We start from the raw sequence: 25,428 nt of genomic DNA, 5'->3' as shown, positions 1-25,428 counted from the left end.
TGTGGATAGCAACAGTTATATTTTCTAATTTGTTCCTACAAAGAGAAATTGATGAAAATGGTGGTTTAAATTGGCTAAGAGGCACAGTGTATACACAGCAGTAGCATTTTCCTCCATCTTTCTATTTTCTCTCCTGTCAGCACCCATAAGAATAGAGTATGTTTGCTTCCCTGACCAACAAACCGTAATGGGGATCATGACAATGATTAAGGGCTTTTAGGTACATCTATTTTTCCTTTAAAATTGGGATGGCAAGTATTGGGACATAAGGGATTAAGCCTGTTGGAGTTTCAAGAGACACTCCTTAACATCCTTGCCTTTCTAAAGTCAGATTAGTCACTAGAACACCCGAAACTCAGATATTCAGAAAAGGGATGGGCACATATGCCCTCAAGACATTGTAGTTTGGGGTTGCTGATATGTACATGCAAAGATCACCCAGTTTTATGGGTGAAAACAGAGCATATTCTGTGTTTAAATGAAGAATAGTTGTTATCAGCTGCCAGGAATTTTCACCTCAGTGTATTCAACACAACTGAACTCCAAACCACTCATTTATAGATAGGAAATGCAAAAAAAAAAAAAAAAAAAGAAAAATAATGTTTTATAGTGTTTGGCTATGAGTCATTCAGTTGAGCAACTCCAGCTAGCAGTATTTAACATGGTTAAATGAAAAAGTTGGTAGAGAGGCTGGAATCTCAGCAATTTCTCAACAGATTAATTTACTGTATTGTCTCTCGAAGGGAGGAGTTTGAAGTCTGTGATGTGTGTATCACACACTGAGTATTAAACAGGAGAGGACAAACAATGGCCAAGCTGGCTGTCCTCCAGTTAATCATCCTGCTTTGACTCAGATTCATCTTTGAGCTGCTGTTGAAAACCAATTGCTTGTTTAATGGGGCAGAAAGATGAAATCAATTTCAAATATGCATCTCTAAAGTGTCCCTCTTATGTAAAAGTGCTGCCTGAGGGAGCAAGAGACACATATATTTCCTTCTGCTTGTGCCAGTTTCACTTCCAATTCGCCATCCCTACAGGTACCAAAGCCTAAAATTATGTGGAGAATGGAGCTGCAGCTGAATGCAAAGCATCTCTCTCTGGTTCCCGGCATTGTCGAGACACAGACGGAAGTTCTCCAGGGAGGTGACAGCCACACACCCAAGTGAGGTTACTTAACACTGACTCATCCGGTGTTTCATTAAGGAGCTGTGTCAAGGAAGAAGCCAAGTGCGGTGAGCAATGCCCGGTGCTCTGGGGAGAAGTGGTGACTGCGGGGACAGAGGACATTGGCAAGGCTGGGAAAGACAGCCCAGGCCAGGCTCCAAACGAGCAAATGCCATTAAGTGGCACTGCCCGGAAATTAGGATCAATAGTAACACTGACACACACACGCATTATGCACTTTTGGTCAGATGAGGTGCATGCAGATCAAAATGGATTTGCTGACTGCAAACATCCCATAATCTTTTTCCATACCGACACTTAAAGGCAATAGCACCGTTTGGGAGTTCACCTTTATTTCCTCTCCTTTTTTAAACAAGAAAACTTCCTTAAACTGAAATATAATTTAATTTTACATTCTAACTAGGGAATTTGAAAACTGCATTAACAGAGAGTCCAGGACTTTTGATTTTGTTGCTGTGTTTTTTATTATGATTTTATGACAGAACATCCACACATGCACAATCTATGTGATCCTTTACTAACATAATAAATCAGAAAACAAAAGTTTGTGCTACTTTAGGAAAGCATAAGCCAGACCAGTCTGGACCGGTGGTCAAACACCACCTCCACAACCCACCCACACATCCCTGTGCTTTCCAGTCACATTCCATTACTCTGTGGCTGTCATGCAAGGAAACTTGCCCGTGTACCCGCTGGCCAGGCACTGCACAGCACGCATCTTTACACACAATTTCGGGGTGCCAGCCCAATTTTTGCAGTTATCTGGTAAGCAGGCATTCCCAGAAACACGGCTAGCTCCCTCTTCGTCCCTCACCATCGCCCCAATGTGCCTGAGGCAACCCAAGTGACAGTGGACAGTTTGCCAAGGCGTTAATGTCAAAGGCTCCAGGTTCACAGCAAAGTTGCTTGGTGCCACCATAAAGGAATTTCCGTCACTCCAGACAAGCCCAAGAGACCATACCCATACACAAAAGTCTCCTCTTATGTCATGGGCAACACATTAACATTACAAAAGTAACCAAGCACTCAAGCATTCCAGAATTAAAAAGCCTGTGTTTACTGCTTGTCAATTGACCGCCTGATCTCATATCAATTTTATCATCACTCGAGTAGCTAAGCTTGCACTGTGCTTTTTCACCACACTATCTTGAGGAGATAAAATGCATGAAAAGACTAAATGCTTCCAACTTCCGCAAAAAGGATACAATAGAAATGAAGAAAACACAGATGCCAGCACTTGGGAATTCTTTTCAGTAAATTCCAGCAGAACACCAGGAGTAATGTCTGCAGATTTGGGGAGCAGCTGCCTCTCCCACCGAACACCCACGCTGCACACACAAGTGTCACCAAATCACACAACACGCTGAGTAGAAGAGCCCAGCTCAGCGCTGTGCAGGTCACCCCCAGTCAGACCGTGTGTGCCTGTTCGAGGACATTTTGGATTGCAGTGTTTTCTGAAAGCCAGTCTCTGGTCACGAAGAACTTGATGAGGAGGAGGAGGGATGAAGGACTTGCATGGGAGACTATGCAAAAAATAGATTATACACGCTGTCTGTGTGGGATGGAGAGTTTCTATCCCATGAGAAATTTTAATATTTTGACATCTGCTTTCACCTAATCTGTTCTTATTTCTTAAGGATTCTCATGATACAACAGACTAGTTTAGCAAGAAGAGAATCTGCAATGGAAAAGTGATCCAGGAATCCAGACAAGAGGAATAAAACACACATAGCATTTAAAAGTAACACAGTATCACATTTGAAAGTAACACATTATATCCAGAGACCACAGATATTAAATGTGACCCAAAACAAAACACCCACGGTTTCTCCAGCACAGCCAGAGAAGCCAAATATTTTCTGTAGAAAGTTTCTATCACAATATAGTACAGTTTTCAAAGAAGCAGTGTGTATAAGTGTATACATATACACACGTGCATATATATTTATTTTTATTTACATATTTTTAGGCAATCTTCCCCTCCTCTAAGGGACACACTCCTATATGCCATACTTTCCTTTTAGTGCTTTATCATATGCCTTTGATGCCATTCACTCACTCATCTATTTTTGCTAGGTCTGCTGCTAGTATTCCAGAATTACAAACGAAGAAAAACCAGAGTTTGCCATTAAAAACAGTTGAGTGAGAGTCTCCTCCTCTCACTGACCTTTCCATGGGAGAGTGGCTAGCTCAGCAGCAATCCATGCATGCACCATTGCTCACCCATCATTTCTTTAACTTCCTTTAGTGGGGTCCAAAGACTGTTGATCCCACTAGCCATATCGGACAAGGTTGTGTGATGCCCATTAGAAAATTTTACACTTCAAGAATTCAATTTTCCTCACAGAATGATGCTCTGATTTTTTCCCTCTTGATTTTGCTCCCCCTGAAGTGTACTCTGCAGTACACAAGAAACTCATCCAAGTATAGTTCCTCCTGGACACACAGAGACATTGTGGAACAAGAAGGAAAAAGCATGTTGCTGGCTATGAGGAAAAAGCATGTTACTGGCTATGGTTCCCTTATCTGCACCAATTCCATTGCTGTTGCAAACACACAATAATCCTAGGGTAGATCTGTCAAAAAACAGAGCAGAGAAACTGACAGTGGTGGGAATAATATTTCGAGAAGTACTTTTGATTTCTTTTGTTTAAGCCACAACACCTCATATAGTTGATTTTGAGTGCAGCTAAAAAAACAGCCCAATTGGCAAAATTCAGGAGGTGTCAACATGTGGCAGAAAATTCTGACACTGGCATCTGTAATGTATGGCCATACCTTTGCTGGATTTTCAGATTTAGCTTCAGGAGATAATGCTGGTCAGGAAGCAGTTTGTCACCCCATCATAAAAGTCCACCTTCCTGCATTCTCACCTCCCTTGACATTTACCTCCAACACTTGCATCTGTTTGCTCCCTAAATGGACATTTAAACAAAAGAGCATAAAATTGGCTCAGAAAATTGAATTTTCGTTACTTTGTTGGCTGGATTATGTGTCTGAACAAACCCAGCAGAGAGGAAGCAGGTGCCGAGAGGAATGCAGGTGAGCAGGGCTGCTCCTCCCTGCATCAGGAGGTCCCAGGATTTCCCCAGGTTGGGAGTTAAGGAGCAGTTACAGGAATGCAAACACATTTCTCCCACATGGTGACCACATTAACAGGAACTCCATATCCAATAATTACTGAACATCAGTATCTTAATAGGATCACAATTGCAGCACAGTTCCCGTGCAGTAACATTTTTCCTTAAAGACCTTCAGGGGAGCACCAGTACTCCAAGGAATGGGCAAGTGACCACAGAGGCAGCAGCTCTGCTGGCCCCCAGACCCACACCACACTGACAGCATCTCTCTCAACAGGAACCTGCACTGGGACAGGATCAGGCTCTTTCAGAGGTACCCGTGCTGCTGCCAAGATATCCAGGTACAGACAACATGGGATGGCTTTGCCAACCACAGCTTATTCCTACCCCGATTCACTAGTTTGCAGAACAAATAGAAAATGGAAGTTTCAACAAACTGTATGTTTAGGTTACTCAAATGTGCCATAATTTTACATTTACAGCTAAGTGAAATTAAACCTAATTAATTTTACACTGAATGCCTGTCTTGAAGCTGTCTTAAGGTTTACATTTCCAAAGTACCACTTCATACCAATTACACATTGTACAAGTGTAACTGTCATGCAGTATATTTTAAAAAACAGCTTAAATATTGTTTGCTTTGGCATTTAGCTTTCTTCTTGCAGTAGTAACTTTAATTTAAGTCACTCAAATTCTGTTTGAAATTCGAATTGTGCATAACATTTTGCAGACCAGTATCCCAATTCAGAATCATCAGGAAAATCTTGTTTTCACATAAGTCTTAGTAAACACTCCCAATATATTATAACAAGTTTTAGTGCACCTTTCTCATAGATGTCTTCTCCAAAGAACAAGCACTATTTCATTCCACTGTTGAGAAAGTGAAACTCACGTTTCGCTTCACATTTGTTTTATAATAAAACAAACAGGAGACACAGCTGAAGCCTAAACACATACATCCAGAAACTTCCTTTTATATTTCCTATTTTACACAGTGCATTTTAAACTAGAAATGGGCATGCTGTAGTCAGACCTTCGCAGATAGCCACTTAATTAGCAATCCAAAATTAATTCAGAAAGCAGAAATAATAAATTAAAAAATAAGAGGAAACAACAAAACCCCCAAACCACAAAACCCCAAACCAAACCGATCAAAAAACAAAAACACTCACACCCTTTGACAATCCCAAAGACTTAAAAATGTTCTGATTAAAACACCAAGGTAATAGGAGCTCGACAGACAATTCAGCACAGAGAACATCTTTCAGCATCTTTATCCTAGACAGAAACATCATCATCTCTGCCCCCCGTTCAAGACCTAACCTTTTCTTATCCCAAAGTAAAAAAATAAAATTTAGTCTCATTGAAGGGTAAAATTTACTGAGTAAAACTGATGGGACAGTAATAAAATGACCTTTTCAAAGCAACTCTTTCCAGTACTGAAATATCAGATTGATGGTCTGCATTTCTGCTCTTCAAGGTTAGCACTGCCAAGTTCATGATCAAGTTGTTTTGGTCTGAATCACAATTTTTTTTGTTGTCACCGGCAGACTGAAGGATTTTATTTATTCACTAATTTGGATGTCACTAAGAAAAGCCAGCCAGAGAAGTGGAAATCTCATAACTAGGACCTGATCATATTTGGTTCTCCAACTGAGCTTCAGAAGTTTTCAATAAATTCAAAGCCAGGCTTCTCACTCTGAAAGCTTAAATAAATAAAGTTAAAGCCATATAGATCTCTGTAAATTATTTTTAAGAATTGCTTTTCTCTGCTGCCAGTTTATCTGTTCTTCTCGAGCTTAGTCAGTGCCTAGAAAAGGTGGAAGGACTTCCATCTGCTACTACTTCAAAGACAGCTATCCTGAAAAGAAGCATCAACCTGTCCAAGACATATGTTTCTCAATGTATCAGACCTGCTGTCTCTGCCAAGATGCAGAGACACTGTCTAATCTTTAAAAAGCCTGCAAGAAATAAGTCTTAAATCCCACATTTAAGAATGACCCACACTAGAATTAAGTCAAGCTTCACCATGACTTGCAACAGACTAATCTGTTTACACCAAGGGAATTTCTTGACCCGAGGTTGCTGCAGTGAGCTTGCAAGAATTGATTCATTTGCACTACAAGCAAGCCACAAGGGCTCTTAAACTGCTCCAATAGCAGGGCACTATGGCAAGGCAAATTTCTATCATGGCCCTTAAAGTCATGTCACTCCTCTCTCCTTGGCTTCCCAGGCACCTGCTCCTTCTCTCCACCTTTGTCTGCCTATGCTCATTCCACTCTGCAGTGAGCTTTTGAGAGAAGAAAGATCAGGGGAAAACTGACTTAAAACAAACAAAAAAAAAATCAACAAAATTAACAGTTTTCTGCCTGTTTACACTGCTGAATCAGTTTTCTATAGGGCCAGCAGAAGGTGGGAGCACTGGCCAGGGCAGGATGGATGTACCCAGAACAGGCAGAGCCAGGTCATCTTAGACTGTGCCTGAGCTGCTGTCAGATTCTCCTGCAGGGCAAAAGCTCCAGCCAGTTCTTCCTTGAGATTTTAACTACTCCCAGAATCAGGGCAGAAAGGATCAGACACATAAAAAAAAAGGCCTTGTCCTGCTTGGACAGGCAGATGGATCATTTCTCCCAGAAGCCCATTCCTGTGAGGTATTCCACCTGCACAGCCCTGCCATGGGCAGAGCCACACTGCAGCTGTTGGCTGGCAGCCGAGCAGCACTGGGCAAGCAGGACATGCTTCTGTAGTTTCAAGGAGAGATAGAAATTATAGGAAAATTAAAGTATCCTAGTCAGAAGTCAAATCCAAAGCTGCTCTAGCAGGAAAAAGCACTGGTATGTCCAGTACAAGTCCCACCAGGTACTAAAAACCTCCCAGTCAGGATCCCAACAAAGGACGGCACTGAGGCAGCAGTGCTACTCACATTCACACATGCTAGCTCTACATTCTGCCAGCTTTATCTGGCCTTTTTTTTGTTTCCAAAACAACTAGGACACAAAATCTTTAATTGATGCTATTATTCTTCATTGCATTGGAGCAGTTTTCTTATTTTAGAAAAATATCTGTCACATTGTCTTTTATCACAGCATGAGAGAGGAGGCAGCTGTGGTACATACTGTATAGTCTTTTTTTAAAATTTTCCTTCTTTGGGTCATGCATTAGCTATTCTTCTTCTCTGCTTTGGCACATGTTACTAAGCCTAGACCCACACAAAACAATTACCCTCAGGGAAAGACCACCACTAAAGAAAAGGTCAGGAAGGGAGGAAAGGCACCTGCACGAATGCTTTTTTTTGAAATACAACACTCAGTCAAAAAGGATGAATAGTGTCTCCTGAAAAAAATCAAATCCATCCGTTAAATGTTTGCAAGATGCACATTGGATTTTGCATATTTTCTTCCAGACCTAGCACAGACATTACAGAAAAAAAAATACGCAGAATGGGACAACTCATTGGACAGAATGGGACAACGGCTGATTCATTATTCTAAACTCACAAATGACATCTAAAAAGACTCATATGAATACAGTCAAGGTTGATATAATCAAAGCTTCTCCTGCTCAAATTCCAAAGCATTGGAGCTCACTAATTGGGTTTCTCTGTTGTACAGATACAAGAGAAACAATTTTTTTTTTCAACAGATGACAAACACTGACAGTTTTATTTATTTAACTTTCAAAGCAGAGTCATTTTTAATGGATCTATAATTCAAAAGCTCTTTAATAAATTTACCTCAAGCTTCCTAGAAAGACAGATTTGGCTTTCTGCATTGAAAAACAAGTCAGTCAAGTTCTAGGCAAAGAACCCCAACCAACATTTCAAAATCAAAGCTATAAATGAAAAAAAAATGAGATGTTATTAGGAACACTGGTTGCAATTTCACCACATAAGCTACTTCCAGCATTAGACAATCTTTAAGTTGATCTTATTTTTCCTTCCTGCCTTCAATCCATTTTTGTTTGCTATAATTATAGTAAAAAAACCCCACAGAAATTCTTCCCTCAAATTGCTTTTTGCCTCACCACATTATTGATTCTGCTTCTTGTGCTTTTTTTGCTACTTTTCTTTCTTCTGACTTTCTTAATTTAGTGCTCCATATCCAGGAGACAGCTACAGTGCCTACAAATACAGGACTGAAATCTGAGTGGAAGCAACAGTGGAACTGGAAAAAGTCCCTGAAGAGCTGACAGGCAGACACTTTGTTCCTTCTGGACAGCAGTTTCACATCAAGCAGAAAACTCTAGGGGTTTATTTATTTATTTTGGACAACAACTCTGGTTCTTAAATATCTGTTGAACTCAGTACTTCATAGAGAAAATGCCCTCCTCGTTTCTCCAGGGAATTAATCTCAAGTGTCTGGATAACAGTGACATAAAGTAACCTACCTGCGTCTTAGTGCCAGGACACACAAGTTCTCCAGTCTGCATTTTTAACAAAAATCACAATTACAGTGCACAGTGCTCCAGCACAGCTTGCCCTCCTCCACTTCTCAGGTCCTAGTCCAGCCGGGGCATGTGAAAACACTGCTCTTCCCTGCTGCTTCTGCCAGGGATTATTCTCCTCAGAGAATAAACAACAGCAGAATGAAATGTATGTCCTTACCCTAGTACATTGATTATGTGAGCTAAGCCACTGATGGAGATGTATTTGCACTTAAATGCCTGACTGCAAGGCAGAGGGCTGAGGCATCGCTGTACCAGAGGCTGGTCTCTGCATGGGACGTGGGCAGAAAGCTGGAAGGAGAAGCCACAAGAATTGTTAGCCTGCCAAGAATTCCTCCAAGCACAAGCCAGTTAGAGAGAAGTGCTGGGACATCCAGGAGCTGGGGACATCACCCAGAGAAGTGCAACAACATGGATCCACAATTTGTTATGCAAGTACTGGACTGTGCTTTCTTCCACAGTTCATCAAAGCACAGCTATATTTCCAAGCCCCCGAACCTTCTTCAAACACAGTATCCTTTTTCTCTAGGATACTATCAAGCATTATTGCAAGAAAATTTGAAAGATTCCATACTGAATGTATAGGTTATTAAAGCAGACATCCAGCTTATATATCCAAAACTGGAGTAGTGCAAAGATTTGCACATCATTCATCAGCCTTTAGTAAACTGATTTCTCCTCTCACAATTCATACCATAACCAGAATTCAAAGAATGTGAACAAACAAGTTTTCAAGATATTAGCAAGCACTTAGGTCTCAACTTATCTCTAAAAACCACGTAAGTGTCTGTACAAGTCATTTAAGAAGGGACCAGATGTTCTCAAAAGACAAAAACATAGCTCATGCTTTTAGGTTCATCAGTAATTGCAGCATACAACTTATGAACAAATTCATTCACAATGCTACATCAAGGAGTTTTCTTTAAAAAAAAAAGAAAAAAGAGACATGAGCACTGATATGGTGTGCATGATTAAATTCTGTCCACTGTCAACAAATAAAATGAAGAATTAAAACAAAAGTGAACTTTTTATTGTATCTGACTAAATAATACACATTTGCAGAATTACTGCAATGAGCACTGCCTGCAAATTTCATGCTTTGAGTGAAATTTAATTAACTTGAACTAGGAAAAATCCCACAGGGTTATATTATTTGTAAGTGAGAAAATAGGAGTCATGTCTGCGTGACTGGGGATGGGAATTTGGCTAGCCTTCTTTAATTATGGTTCCTCTTGAAAGGCACATAAATATTTATGTGAATTTGTGCACTGACATTTGTTGCTAGACTTGAACATTCAAAGTCACTACAGATAACTTCTAAATGCACCTTCTACATATACACGGCTTTTCCTCTATGCACATCCTGTTGCTATAACTTGGCTTGTTTTCCTGACAAGCTAACCTGTAGGGATAGGCAGGAAAGGGAAGTAAAGCACTATTCATTCCTAGGTGATTTATGAACCTATGCATCCTTCCTTCTGCAGCAGAAAGTTGGCACGCGTGCACACACACAAAAATGTGCGTATGTCTGTGCCCTCCCTGGAAGAAGCATCTGGGGGAAAAACAATTCCAGCCCTGAATGTTGTCTGTCTTAAGTGCAGCTCCTGAGAATGTCACTGCTCATCTCATTTCCAACACGACCCCATCCTGTTTTTTAAGTGCTGCCAAGTGCCGAGACACAGATAAGGAAGAGGGCAGCTAAAACTCAGTAAGCTGACAGTTTCAGCATAATGGGCTTTATTTGTACAACCTCTCTTTGATATTCTCTGTAAAAAAAAATTATCTTGCTGCTAGGAAAAATCAGAAAGATTTAAAAAACCAAAGTCACTTGGACATGGCCTGCACAGATGCATGCACAAGTGTTACAGGAAGATTTTACTGCCAGCCACCCTACACAACACTAGCTTGGAACTATGTAGCAAGAAAAAGCCATTTAGCAGCTGTCTTACAGCAAGAGGGAAAAAACCCCAACAAACCAGCAGAGGGAACAGAAACTTCACAATTTATTCTTACAGTGAGGATATAACACCACTTCAGCTGAGTCAAAGAGTTACAAGTGAAAGGCAACTTTTTGGATTTAACTATTCATTTTAAACACTCCCTTATAGTCTCAAGCCATTGGTTGTACAGAAGCTGAGACAATGCAAAGGAATTTGGAAGAGGAAGAGAAAAGCCCCTCTCATTTCCTTTCAGTGGCTGCAAGCTTTCAGCTGTGCAGCAGACTTATGAATGTACTTGATATTGCTCAGAATAAAAAACCACCAATTAAAAAAAACCCTAAAAGTGTAATTACAGTTCTGAACAGTTACAAGTATTTGTGTGACAGAAGGTAAGATTTTGCAGACTGAGCATACCCAGAGTGTTGAAGCTGGTCTGGAACAATTAAAAGACAGACACTTTAAATGGTAAAAATACAAGCTGTGTTCTGAGCTGGGGAAATTGCAAGTGTACTCTCATCTCATCTGATTGTCATCATCACAAGTGTAACAACTGCAGTGTTCCACCTTAATTGCATTCACAATTGACCAGTCATACAAAAAGTATCTCAAATAAAATTAATTCCTTAGGCTTTTTGTCACACTGACAACACACAAGACTTTCAGCAACTGAAATGGAAAAATTGATTAAAATTGTATTCTGCTGCAATATTGGCATCAAGCAAACATCTTCTAACTTTCCAAGGAGCTTTAGAAAGAGCCTATTTTTATTCTCCTTTGGCATACAAGAAGACTTGGTATAAATTAATTTCAAATGAGTTGCCTTCAATGGTACAGTTTTTCCAGGACTCAGGACAATATGTTACCAATGCTTCAAAGGGCACCTCTGCTCCAGAAGACAGTGTAGGGGTTAAAATAAGGATGAGGGTCCATGCCCTCGAAGGGCCTATACCCACTCTGACCATCAGAAAAATGAAGGAATTTCAGCAGAAGTATTGAGGAAAAAGAGGCAAACAGATTATTATTAATTGTGATTTGACTGTAGTGAGGGAAGCAACGTAGAACAAGGAAGATTTATACTTATAAGGAGAGTACTGTAATTCTAATAACCTTTTCCACTCTTGCATAAATTGAGCCCCCAGGCACTTGATAAAAGGCATGCACAGCACTTTTTTTGAGCAGCTGGAGAGCTCCTACTGCATATTATTTTTTTAAACAGTTCTCCCACAAAGCTATTGAAAATTATTAGCAGTGCTATTTCCAGAAAATCACATCCTGGCTCAATGATAGAATAGCTTGTGGTGGCTCTATAAGCAAAGTGATTCTGTATCATTTAACAATTAATGGTCACTTTAAGGTGAGGCAGTAAGATTTTTTCGTTCAGTGGATCCCTCTGTGATCGCTCCTACCAGATCTGCATCAAGTGACTCAGACAAAGGAAGGCTGGTTACATAAACAGAAGGTAGGTGGCTTAACAACCTTGATCTTATCACAGACCTGTCAGGGGAGAGAACTGCACGTTACTGCAGAGCTAACTCACATGTCAATGCACTGGAAAAGAATCAGATGTTTTCCACATCCTCCAATTTGGGAATGCTTTGCAGGGTTATTTATTGAGCCAGTTCAGATTACATAGAATAGCTTCAGAGCCTGCTGTTTCCAGTGCTTCACCTGCCTTGCCAAGGCCATGCTTGCTACTGAAGAGTCACAAGAGAAAAATGGAGAATGAAATCTATTATAAACTTGGAATCTTCAGGATTTCAGAGCCTACACACTTTTGAAAAATAAAGGCGGAAAAGAAAAGAAGATAAATCTCACCTGACTGGAAGCAAAATTATTTTAAACATCTGACATCGTTACAGCCCAACACTCAGAGATGCTCCGTTTTGATACTTGCTCATTCTTCAGTCAGCAGCAAACTTTCTAGCACTCTGCTTCAGCTTTCCAGGACACATGTTTAAAAAAAAAATCTTAAGAAGCCACATTTAGCCTCTCAGATCTCTGCCTGGGTAATTTACAGGAGTAACAGGTTAGACTGACCTAGCTATAAATGAGAAAGATACATCACAGCTGGACATCCTAACTGGTCTGAAAGCATTTGCCAAGCTTCCACAGGCTTTTTGAAACACAACCTATGATTTTCAACAATGTTTCTACCTTTCTTCATCCAACAGTGAAAGAGAAGCACCATGCCCACTCATTCTGCTACTATGCATTGGAGGGACATTCCTGCTTCCTTCCTCCAACCTGAGATGTCATCTTTTTTCCAGCAAAGCTATTTCCAGAGCTTATTTACAAGTTCATTCAAGTCTAGACTTTCTAATTTTGCAGCATAATCTGTAGCTCAGTCATCCATGAAACTGCTGAACAGCCTGCAATTGTGTGCAAATCCACACCATGGCTTGTTCTGCCTGAGCTCAGGTACAGTCATCAGCAACAGCATACAGCACTTTAATGGGAAGCTCTTTAAACCTACCAGGAGCATTTACCAAAAAAAAAAATCTCTTCCCTTCCTCTACTTCCCCTTAAATAGTTTAATTAATACTGAAGTCCTAGCTTTGGCTCCAGAAAGTGACAAAAGCAGGGATCCTGACAGGGAAATAGATACAGCATAGGACAAGAACAGGTGGAAGGGAAGGCTTCTTCCCTTCATTCATTTCATGGCCCTGCCCAGTGTGAGCCCCCACTCTATCTCCCAGGCTCAGGCAGCACAAGAGACACTGTGCTCAGTAGATCTCCCAAAGGAAGCAGGGGATAAGATCTGAAGGCACATCCCACTGACAACAGCACACTTGGTGGTCTCTAGAAGGAAGATGAATGCCTTGCCTGGCAGAGGGGCCAGGCAGATGCTGGCACCAGCCTGACTTGGGCAGCAGCATGTGGGAGGAGAGAGGGTGAAGAGGGAACTCCTGCCCTCAGCCATGAGAGCTCTGGTGTCAGCTGGTGGCAATGAGCCCTGAGGAAGGGAGCTGTGCTGAGTCGGCCACAGCATCTGCCCTTCTCCAGAAGCACCCAGGAAAAAGCTGCTCTGTGGTCAGAGCCAAGGCAATGACCCAGTGAGACGAAAGTGACCCAGATGTAACACCCTCCCCACCCTCAAAGTAATCAGATTTGCTCTCTCCCGTGACTTCCACATTTGCTGAGTGTACTTGGTCCCACGTGAGTTGCAAGAGCAAGCAGAGCTATCTGCAGTAAGACTGGCATGCCTCGCCTGCTGCTGCCAATCCACAGATACTAGCAGAGGCATTACTCAGGCACTCGTGACCCTGCTAAGGGCTCCCACACTTCTTCCTCTCCCTCTCAGCCTATCCAAAGGACAATTCCTCTCAGGGCCATCTTAGGGCTTTCCACCCCGATGGGTAAAGTCAAACCTCCTGTCCTTTGGCTGGGCAGCAGGCTGTGGCACCGTGCATCCATCCGTGCTGAGCTAACAGGGGCACAATGCCCATCCTTCCTCTCTGGATGTGCACACAGCAACAAATAACAAACAGAAGGCACACTGAGGAAAAAAAGAAAAAAAGAAAAAAAAAAAAAAGCTTTCCCCCTGCCTTCTCTTAACCTGTCTTCCTCCAGTCCCTAGTCTATGCTCTCTTCTACATCTAGCTGCTGGGCAGGCCATACGTGCCCTTCCAACCACTGTGGCCAGAGCGCTCCTTTGCATCCCTTCACTATTTCTCTCTCCAGGAGATTTCACCACTGGTCCCAGCACTCTCCTCTAACAAGAGGTGGCCCATTACTGCAGAAATCTGCTAAGCAAAAATAGTAGGGGACCCACCCAGCACACCACAAGGGCAGCTCCAGCTCTGTGCATCACATTGCTGCTGAGTGTGGCTTATTGGAAGGAAGCCACTGTACCCTCCTGGGAAGAGCTTCTTGAGGATTCTTGTTGGTCCCTGACCATACAAAATGTGTGCTAACTGCTTGGAAGCACAGGAACCCACTGCAGATTGACAGGAAAACTTGTTTCCAAGTAGAAAAACACTTCTGGAAGACAATAAAAGTTCCTCCTGTTCTACATCAGCATGGAAGAAAAGCCTTTCAAAACTGCATGTGTTTGCTCAGTGGAATAGGATTTACTGCGTTTTGTTCTCCTGGATGATGCAAGGACCCACAGCAGTCAGGAGGGGAAAGGCCTGAGCTCATTGCTGCTCTGCTTCCCTCCCTCACAGCAAGCACCATCACCTGCACAAAGCCTGTCTCTTCCTGCAGCCTCACTAAAAAATTTCACCTGAAACACCTCTTCCAACAAAACTACGGCAGCTGCAGGAAAAATTTTCAGTTAAACAAATCAACATCCCAAGGTGGTTCCTTCAGATAAGCCTTGAGCAGCTCCAGGCAAGAGGTTGTGCTTGGAGACCACAAGAAGCAAGCTCACCACAGCACTGAGGAAAACCCACAGAGGAGCACAGGCAGCTCCCTGCTGTCCCTCCACAGAAGGCAGGGCTCATCCCTGGCACACTGTACCTTAGGGCAGGCAGCTCTGAAAACAGCACTAGGCTATGAGGAAGAGTGTGGTTTGGATGGAGGCAACTCAATCTTGGCAGCTCCGTGTTTTACAGACAGCACTTTCGTGCTCTTCTTGCTCCCAAAGCATCCTGAACAGTTATTTACAATTTCCCTCAGGCAGGCCATAAATCCAAGCACAACTAGCAAGCTCAAGACAGTGTAAAAGGATCCCAGAGGCAGACTAATTACCTTTGCAGGCTATGCAAGCCTATGCAGTTTTGTTCTGCACAGTAGCTTTGGAAATTTTGGCTAATGGCTGCCACTAACAGGTCAAACTTTCCACTTTCCATTGTTCTGTTCAGGACAGCCAGCTGGGAGTTCAGGGGCAACAAATCTCCAAGGGAAGAAATCAAGGCCGTTAAGGGAAAGGGAAGAGAAGCTGTGAATCATAAGAATACTCCACACACATTTCTGATTCCAACAGAAAAGATAGTACATAAAGACTGAGAGGAAGCCTAGCAGATTATGAGGACTAAAATCAAAACTACCACCAAAACAGAAAACCCTACAACTCTCATTCTCTCGAGACTTTAGGGATTACTTCTCTCCGAGCATGCTATACCAAGATGACAACTTCTTTTTTTGTTTAAATTACTTAATATAGTAAAAATTCACTCCCCTCATCTCTTGAGACAGAAGGTCAGAAGATTTCTCAGAGGCGCAGGTGCTGCATCTTTCACATTTTCTCACCTCCACAGAAGTGTGCTGATGTTCAGCCTGCAGCTAATTTCACACGGATCTCTCCTAACACCTACTAGCTCTGTTTAGGCATTGTCTATCCAGACAGCCATAGTTACAGCAAACACCTGAATTTTAGAGCAGGTGGGGATAAAATATCAGACTCAAATCTTTGCTCTGCACCAAATAGTGCATGAAGCAACCAGAATATACCATTTTCTGAATGAAAGCCTGGGCTGACAAGCTATTGTCTGGTCTAAGGCAACACATACACTCTTTCACTCCAATCATTAAAATGTCCATAATCAAACTTCTACTTAGCTGGCATTTCCCCATGAAAATCATCAGCTGCAATCTCTTAAAAGTTAATAAAATCCCTCATCAAGTAAAAAACTAACATGCTGCAACTGGGCTGTGAAAAATCTTGACAAGCCTATTATCCAGCAGGACATCACACTAGTAATTGCTGAAGCCCCCTCTCATGGGAACCACACAGGTTAAATTACTTCCCAATAAAAGTGTAATGTCTTCAGCAGTACTTTCAGTTTTTGGTGAAAGATTCTCACTAAAGATTACATGAGCAAAGGCAATAGAATTTAAAAATCATGTATCTTGGGTATCATACCAGGCATAACAACAAAGTGCAATACAGAACAAACTCTTGTCTTTTGCAGTCAGGCATCTTTCCCCTTGGCACAGACCAAAAATAAAACAAAAACTGTCGAACTTCATACTTCTGCAAAGTAAGGATACTGTACTAAATCTTGATGGGTTAGATACCATCCACAATAGGAAGTAAATAAAATTTTATGAAGATCTGTACAGCAACTTCCAGGATATAATTAGATAATACTTTTCCAGAGCCATAATAAAGAGGAGGAAATTTTGTGTTTTCTTTGGTTGGTGTGGTGCTACCTGTTAATTACAAACAGCCAAGGAAGCAGAAGATGCTCTCTGGAACATATCCAAGGGACACCGATTAGGCTGGTGGCACTGTGGATGCACCCTCCAAAGGCAAGGCCTCCAGAGGGGGATTTCAAGTGTTCTGGCCCCAAGTTTACTAGGCACCCCAGATGGGAGCATGCAGGCACTTCTTACAAGCTTTCCCTCAAGTTTCTCTCTGAGATTTTTTCCCCCTCATGAAACAGACAAAAGCAACAACACCCAACTAAAACCCCAAAATTATCCAATAAAAAAAAAAGAAAAGAGTTGATAAAAGAACTTCAGGGTCTTCTAACATATTTTTGCTGTAACTTTACAATCCTGAGGCAGGGACACAGGATATTTCTGCAAGTAATAAAGGAAGTTCTGAAAAAGTGCCAGAGTACAAACTGCTAGAGGCAGCCAAAGTGGTAAGTCTCCCACTGAGCTCAATATTGCAGGGTGAAATCTACTCCCATTGTACATTATGGCCATGACCCAGGTAACTTCTAGGTTTAAAAAACAACAGACAAACCCGAAACACCTTATAACTTTTGAAATGAATTCACAGACTGCTTTGTAGCAACCTAAAGAGACAGCTGCAAAACCCTCCTTACCAAAATTAAGGTTAAAGCTTTTGCAATCAATATAATCCTGGTTTGATCTGTTTGAACAAAACCAGGAAGCCAGAGAACAGCAAAGCACATACTCGATAACAGCACATTTGTATGGCGATGAAGGAATACTCACGCAGTGCGTACAGGGAGAGGACTATTCCAGCCAGGCAAAATCCCTCGAAAAACCTGAGTGTGCTGAACATGGTCACATTCACTGAGAGTGCCACAGTCAGTCCAAATATCAAAATGAATATGACAGAGAAGAGCAGTACAGGCCGTCGACCAACCCTAAAAATAAGGGATGTGGAGAAACAGTGTTAAAAGCCAGGATGGACATAATGCTGGATCATTAAAACTGGCAAAGAGGGGAACAAGTCAGGCAATCCCTTCCAAATACTGCCACCCATTTTTAATGTTTGTTCCATTCTTCTCTCTTTTTTTTCTTACAAAATCCCAGATTTCTTTGCCAGCTTTGCATTGACAAGTCCATCGCAGAAAGGATTAAGCAGAGACAGCACATTGTATTGGTGCTTGATTTAACCAGCATTTTCGAAACAACAAAGATAAACAAGGAAGCATCCAGGAACTACTGTAAGGCCATAAATAAGTCCCTTGGAGATGAAAATCAACTTCTCAGAGTTTTCTGTGGTAGCACAGGAGGAAATATAGTATTATATGATGCATGGCATAACATATTTTTTGCTGCAGAGGTCTCCTCTTCCCAAGAGACATGTGCTTTTCAGTCTCATGTGCAAGGGCACCCAGCCCAGGAAACTACTTTTCTTGGTCTCATTTGTTGAGGAGAAGCCTAACAAGCATGGACTGAGCACAAAACAGGGCTCAGGTCACTTTGCTGAGCCTTAGAAAGTAGATAATAACACTGACAGGAAAATTGTGAGCTCCTCCACCTTGTATCCCCATAGCAGTTGGAGAGACCCACAAAACCAGTCTGACTGGAGGGTAGGGCGAGGAATAAACCACTTCAAAAATCATTGCAACAGGGACAGAGGACTTGCAGCCCTCCTTTGCAGCTGCAACCTGCAACTGTGTGTTTGGTACAGTGCTGACAAGGGGGAAGAGTTATGCTACCGGTGGGGTCAGCTGCTGCAGAGTTTGGCTCTTTCACGTCCAAGGAACATGAAATTTTTAACATCTCTTATTCATATGTTTAGCCTTTATAATTCTCCTTTCTCTCCCCTCTTTCTGTGCAAGGAGAATGATATGAAGCACCAGAGCACATGGCTATTTTTAAGCAAGAATTGGATCATTATGTGGAGATTTCCAAAATTTTTCAACTTGTCAACTCCCACAAGTTTTCCAGTGGAACTGAGGATCCCTTTTAGTCAGCTCCATATGCCATTTTCGCAAAGAATACATGAACTTGCTTTTCGTAGGCAGCTTTCACAGACCCATTCAAAGCAGACTGTCAGCTGCAAGCCAGCCATCAGGTTGAATGTCAGCACAATAAAGAGCATTTAAATCTCACAACTTAGTCCGGTTTCACATGCTCTGGCATTTCTATTCAATTATTTCAGCAGATTGTCACCAGCAGTTATAAAATACATTATACATATGCACTCACAATTAGAACTTTGGATTTTGCAGAACTTAAAATAAAATAGGGAGTGAAGGCCTGAAAAAGAGACATCATTATAATTTGTTACATTTTTGGGAACTGGAAGAGTGCACCAGTCATCATTCAGGCTTTTTCAAAGTCATACCTAAGAAAGTATTGTCATGACTCCTTGCATGAAAACAGGTTTATTATTATTTTCAGCTATAGTATCACCTGTGAGGCCCCTCAAAGATTGAGCTTGTTGGCATGAACCATTCAAAGCTTTTAAAATAAAACCAACATGCAAGCTGAAGAAAGCAAGGTCAAAGCAGGCTGCTCACTGTCAGGGTACAAGCACAGGCCACTGGAAGATGAGCTGCAGTGGGGCTGAGGGTGGGAACACAATATCACTGACTCTGTGATGCACAACACACTGGGGACACGCTGAGGACAGTGACTGCTGTCTGTGCTTCAGATTTTGTATTTACAGAACACAGCACTTAGGCAGGGAGGGGAAATACCTCATGTAAAACCTTGAATACAGAAAAAAAAAAAGCCTATGAACTTTGTGTTATCAGCTATCTGCACAGACTTTTGCAGCCTCATTTTTGCTATGCCAAGCTGTAATTCATACCAATTAGTATTTGTGGAAGTGTTTTGCAGATGAAAGGCATTATGCAAACACTCAGAATTAGGAACTTAATTCTCATCACAAGCCTGACCTGCCATTCCCTGATGTTGATTGAAAAAGACCTCATGCTTAGCATACTTCAGTTCCCTTCCTCCCTTCTCCCACCCTCTGTATTCAAGGTTATCCATCATTAGGACACAGAATTTCTTCTACCATTATACAACTTACACAAATGAATGGTTGCTGCTAATGAAAAAGATCAGAAAATCCAAGAGCCTCCTGAGCCTGTAAAAACTGAGACCAGATAAGCCGTCTGCTAAGTGGCATTTCCTCACAAACACAAAACTAGTCATCTTCTTCACCAAGGCATGCAGCACACTTCTCAAAAAAACAAAGCTCCAGGGCAGCTATCAGCCATATATTTGGTGATCCAGCAGTGTTTTGACAGGATGGTGTCTTAGAACATTAAAAAAGTGCCTTTTATATGCAGACAGAATTATCTGTCTAACAGTACATGGAAATGCTTGTGAGAAATTAAACCATACACAATTTCCCTGGTAAAACAGCCCCAGGATGCTATCTGCTGCCATCCAAACTGTTCCAGAGAGAGATTACTGTATCACAGAAGTTTCAGCCTACACTGCATGCTATTATCTAGATCAAATGCTAAATGCTGCCTGCACAGGTAAATAACCAGGGATACAAGCAACCTCAGGCTTTTGAAGAATCTGCAGCCCCCACACAGTATGATAAGCAAATACATGGAAAAGCTATTCCTAATGTCAGAGTTGCACTGCAGGGGGACAGTGAAGGGGCTGAGGACAGGACCTGCTCTTCCCATACTCCTACACGTGTACCTTGCCACTCTGAGATAACCAAACTTTGCTCTCACAGCTGATCAAAGTGCTCTTCCCATGCCCTTCTTTGCAGGCTCTCTTGCTTTTGGGAATGGAATTGACTCAAAGGCTCCAAAAAGCATCAGAGCAAGTGCAAAGCAGGGGCACTACAGGGCAATGAGAGGTCCAGACCTACTGTCTTGGTTCTGCATGAACACCGTGCCCACCTGCTCCAGGAGGAAACATTCCACACAAACTTCTGCAGGCTCTGTGCCAGCAGCACACTCTGCCTGTGGAACAAGTAACTTATTTAGGCATTGGACACAGCTGGTCTTCCCACAGCCACACATGTTTTCAAACCTTCCTATTATAGATTTTCTACACAGAGCTGTCCCAGTGTGCACACCTACCGTGTTTTGAACATGGAGCACTCAGTTTACTTAGCAAATTGCCATAATACACTCTATGCCTTTGCCTCATTCAGCTTTAAAAGATTCTTTCAAAGAGGAAAGGCAAAGCCCCTAATGGCACAAAAACCCCAAAGCATCTTTTCATTATCTGAACTGGAGAGTGGTATATAAGTGAAATTAAAACAGATTTTGAAATTTTATAACACTTTTTATGCATTACTCCGTTTAATCTCCCTGGCTCTTGCTTGGGACTGACACTCTTTTTCCTTCATTTTCTCTTTCTACCAGGGACAATCTTTACAACTCCTTTGTATCCACCTCTTCAGACAGCCCCAGACCTTAGCCGAAATTCAAGCTATGATTAAATAGCAAAGTAAATTCTATTTAGGTCTTCTTTTACCAGCCCCAAATGCTATTGCTAAATGGCAAAAAACCTATTGAGCACAGGAGTCCTGCTGTGCCAGGTGCATCAGCTGGCAATATGGACCAAACTGGAGTAGGAGAACCAGCTTTGGTAGCAGCAAACCATGTCCATTCCAGTCATCCACAAAAGGGTCACTGTTCCCTCCAGCCACCAAGTTACCCTTTTTTTCTCCTTTGCACCACAGCTAGAAACCAGTTTTCTTAAATTCACTAGACATTTCTAGATATTTGAAAATCAGGGTAATTTCATGCTGCATTAGCTTAGCTAAGCAGATTGCAGAGGGGTCCAACAAACTCATGTGGCAGCACAAAGTACACACTGGGGACAGAAATGGATGGAAGCTCAGGATGCTCCTTTTGGTGGCAGAGAGCTATTAAATCTGCCTACTGCAGTTCTCTCTCAAAGCCAGAGCCTTAGGCAACAAGTTGTTCACTTATTTGTGGCTTATTTGTCAATTATAGCAGCACTTTCCTAACTTGGTAATAAGTCTGCTTTCTCCTCACTGATTCCATTTTAGGAAAGCCAAGCAAGATCCCTCGTTCATTTCCCCTCTATACTTTCTATGGGTTCTTAGAGCCCCATTTTACTGTGGTATTTTAATCAAATTCAACTGTATTACATGCACATTCCCTACTTCACTGAAGAGTCATGATTCGTCTCTTGCCCAAAAATTTTCAGTGACTATTCAGAATTACGAGGCAATTTTGCTAGGAATGCTTGATCCAAATTACTGCAGAGCTGCAGGGGGCCTTTTCTCTCCCAACTGACCAGCGAGTTGCTGAGGTTTTATAACATTTCCCTAAAAGGAAACTCTTCTTCTTTTCCTGTTTTAATGAACGGCAAAAGAGTTAACTTGGGGCCATTAAGAGCACCAACACTGGCAACTGTGCTGGAAGGCACTGAAATGACAGGGGCAGCATTATAGAAGTATTTTTTCAGGTGCTTCAAGTTTCTACAGAAATCACTTGAGTCATCCATGTAATTTTTTCCCCTTCTTCTGCAATTCAAGACCATCTTTTTAAATTAAAGCTGAACCCTCAGCATCATTGGGGTATCCAATAACGTTTTAACTGCCTCAATTCAAGGAACTGTGATCTACTCTTTTTAAGTTTAATACCTCAATACTAGCAGCATACAGATCAGCAAATCCTTAACACTACATCACAATGTTTGCCTAACAGAAACTTTTAAAAAAAGAACAATTGAAAGGTTTGCAAAAAACAGCCTTTAACTCACCAAAAGGTACTGTGTAAGCCCAGGGTTGACATTACATTAATCATGTATTCAGTGAAATCAATGCCACTTCCAATTTCTTTTGGTCCTCTCTCTTGGTTAAGAAAACAAAAACCAACCCCAAAGTAAAGGCTTTACTTGGATAATTAGAAAATACTTAATTCTATACTAGCTTTACAGCTGCAATAAATTGTGTCAGTGGGAAACAAGTAAGCCAAATATCAAATCGTTTGTTCTACTTAGCTTGATACAAATTACTCGGGTCCAATTAACACACTTTTACACTGTTTGTCCATCATGATTCTTTCAGAGCCTTAAAAATCGTTATGCAAAGGTTCCTAATGAACATAAAGTAGAAGGCAATCAAAACAATATTTAATATTGTTGTTTATTAATAGTTACATTGCATTAAAAGACTTATCACTTACCAGTCAGCTATACATCCTGTTATCAAGTGGCCAAAGATTAATCCTACAAGCAGGGAGAACTTAGCAATGTGGACTTTCCAGGCAGAATCACAAACAAGATCCCACTGGAAGAAAAAAAGAGACAGATAAATTGAAATAGATTAATATCTCAGATGTGTTTAAACATACTAAATGTAGAGTTTTTTCCAAATGTCAATCCTAGCACAAGTGCAAGGAAATGGCAGAGGAAAGCTTTTCCCCTCAAGTCAAACCCCAGACCCCGAGAAGCAAAGCAAAGACTCATTCACCTCAGTGAGTTTTATCAGATCCTTAATTATAAGATGACACTATCCAACACTTAAGGGTCCCCCTCCTCTCCAGGCCACAGGAGGTTAGCCTAAGGGGAAATCTCCATCAGGCACAGGCAGCACCACTGCTGCTGCTGGAGCATCTCACCATCCCAGCCCTAGATATCTATTACCAGAGCCCTGTGAAACTCACCAGCAGAAACCCAACAATCTAAGAGCAAGTGCTCCAATTAAACTCCTCAGGGCTGCTTGGAAACACGGGGAAAAGCAGCTCCTTTGCCACAAACCCCTAAATGGCCATTTGCTCCAGGCTCTCACAGTGTGAGAGTTTCTTTGCCTTCGGAAAAGCACCTTGATTTCCCTAGGTGGTGGAGGGGAGATGAAGACTGAATCAAGGCACAGCCTATCAGGACAAGTCCTGGAATGGAGCTGCTTCCAGAGCAGCTGGAAGTCCCAGTGCAGCCACACAACTTCTTGGGACAGCAGTGCCCCAGTGACTTCACAGCTCAGAGACCAGACAGGATCTGAACCTCCACAATAAATCTGTGCTAATACTGAAATTAACCTTTCATTCCAAAGAAAAGCGAAATTTCAGGCAACCTGTCACGAGGGCACTGCCTCATTCCCTGGGGAAAGATAGGAACAACAAGGTTTCTAGAGAGGCTTCCCTAAACTCCAAGCCATTTTCCTCTGAGGCAGAGGAAATCAGAAGAGCCAGACTGCATTTTGGCTTTAGACCAACATCCTCATTGCCCTCAGACATGTAATGTAATCTTTCTTACGTGTAAAGTGTGGATAGTTACTATTATACCCTTGAATAAATGTAAGAGGATATGTTTGCCTGTGGTTTGTGAAGTGTTCAAATATTGATGATAATGACAGCCACACATTCTCATGACAAATACGTACAGCTAACTTTGGAGAGTCAGATACTCCAGAATTGAAACTTTGCAGAAGAAACGACTGTTTATGTGCAATGTAACAGTAGCGGCCCTTCTGACACCAGTAATTGAAGTTTCATAGCCAAAAACACTAAGTAAAAGTATGCAATTTATTTTTAAAAGTCAGATGCAACTTCAAAAAAAACTTCTCTCAAAATAGTTCAATTAGATGCACTGCACTTTTAAGCACTTCCATGACGCACAGCCCTTCCACAAACAAGGAAAGGCTCAGCCCTCTGGTCCAACACCACAGATGTCCTTGCTGTAATATACCATCTCACCAAGAGGTATAATAATTTTGTGGCTGAAAGAAATGTGCCAGCACTCAGGCTCAGGCTTTTTGTTTAAATTAAATATATTTCGAGTTCCCCCCTGCATTGATTTGCAGAAGTTGGGACACGTGCTTAATCTTCCACCCTGCAGACTGGAGGCAATAAAGAACCATAAGCAAGTAGTACGAGCAAGGATTTTTTCCACCAAATAGCTACGAATAATTTGCAGCAAAGAACTAAGCAAGGAACCGTGGATTACTCTCCAAAAATGTTGACTTTTCAGAAGCAAGTAGAGGAGATGCAATTACTAATACTAGCAATTCTAGAACCAATCTCCAGCTAGCAAACAAAAATATCTGCCCAGACAAGCTGTAAACAAAACTAAATCCAGAAGACACATCTGAGGCAGAGGCAGCCTTTAAAATTCTCCAGGTTCATTTTCACAATCCAGAAGTTCTATATGCTGCTTAAATCTGAGAAATCATTTTTGTTCGTAGATAAAAAAAATAAGTTTATTAAAAACATTCATATTCATACAAGAGCAGATTTAAAAATTCAATCATTCATTTTTATATCAATTGATGTCAGAGGAACAGCAGTGTCCTCCAAGTACAAAAAGAAAAAGGAGATATCCTGGTGCCTTTTTTCACAGCTTGCTGTTGCTAGCCAATGATAGCCAGCCCTCACACAAGCCCCAGGCAGGGAACGTGCAGTACCAGATTACACTTAGGCAAAGGCTCGTGGCTGGAAGAGCCAAAATCTCATGAAGGGCTGTTGTGAAATTCCAGCCCAGGACAACAGATGTCAAACCCCCTTGGCACACTGGCACAGAGAACAAGAGTTTAAAGCAGGAGAAAAGTCACTCTATCAGCTTGTCCTTCAGTAGTGCCCAAAACACACCCACTCCTGTCGATAACTTATCTGCAAGTCATCCTTTGTTTGTTTGGTTTTGAGGCTATTGTCCAACTCCCCAGCTGCTCTGAAAATAAAAACATGTATTTCCTTGCAAACCCTGCATCTGGCCCTTTCCTGCCCTCTGTTAAG

The 25,428-nt window shown here is 41.7% G+C and overlaps 1 protein-coding gene across 2 annotated transcripts in view; it reads right to left on the bottom strand.

Annotated features, from left to right (window-relative positions):
- The window catches only part of SLC22A23 (solute carrier family 22 member 23), a 103,709-nt gene that overhangs the window by 63,574 nt on the left and 14,707 nt on the right, over positions 1-25,428 (bottom strand). For both annotated transcript variants that reach the window (XM_014872399.2, XM_088169952.1), the window contains exons 2-3: positions 22,885-22,988; positions 17,501-17,655 (exon numbers count right to left, since the gene is read on the bottom strand). In XM_014872399.2, the coding sequence (XP_014727885.1) occupies positions 17,501-17,655; positions 22,885-22,988 (259 nt within the window). The remainder of the gene's footprint in view (positions 1-17,500; positions 17,656-22,884; positions 22,989-25,428) is intronic.

The sequence above is a fragment of the Sturnus vulgaris genome, chromosome 1, assembly GCF_052056855.1.
Source record: "Sturnus vulgaris isolate bStuVul1 chromosome 1, bStuVul1.hap1, whole genome shotgun sequence".
NCBI lineage: Eukaryota > Metazoa > Chordata > Aves > Passeriformes > Sturnidae > Sturnus > Sturnus vulgaris.
Note: the sequence above shows the minus strand (reverse complement) of the source record. Positions and strands in the feature narration are given on the sequence as shown.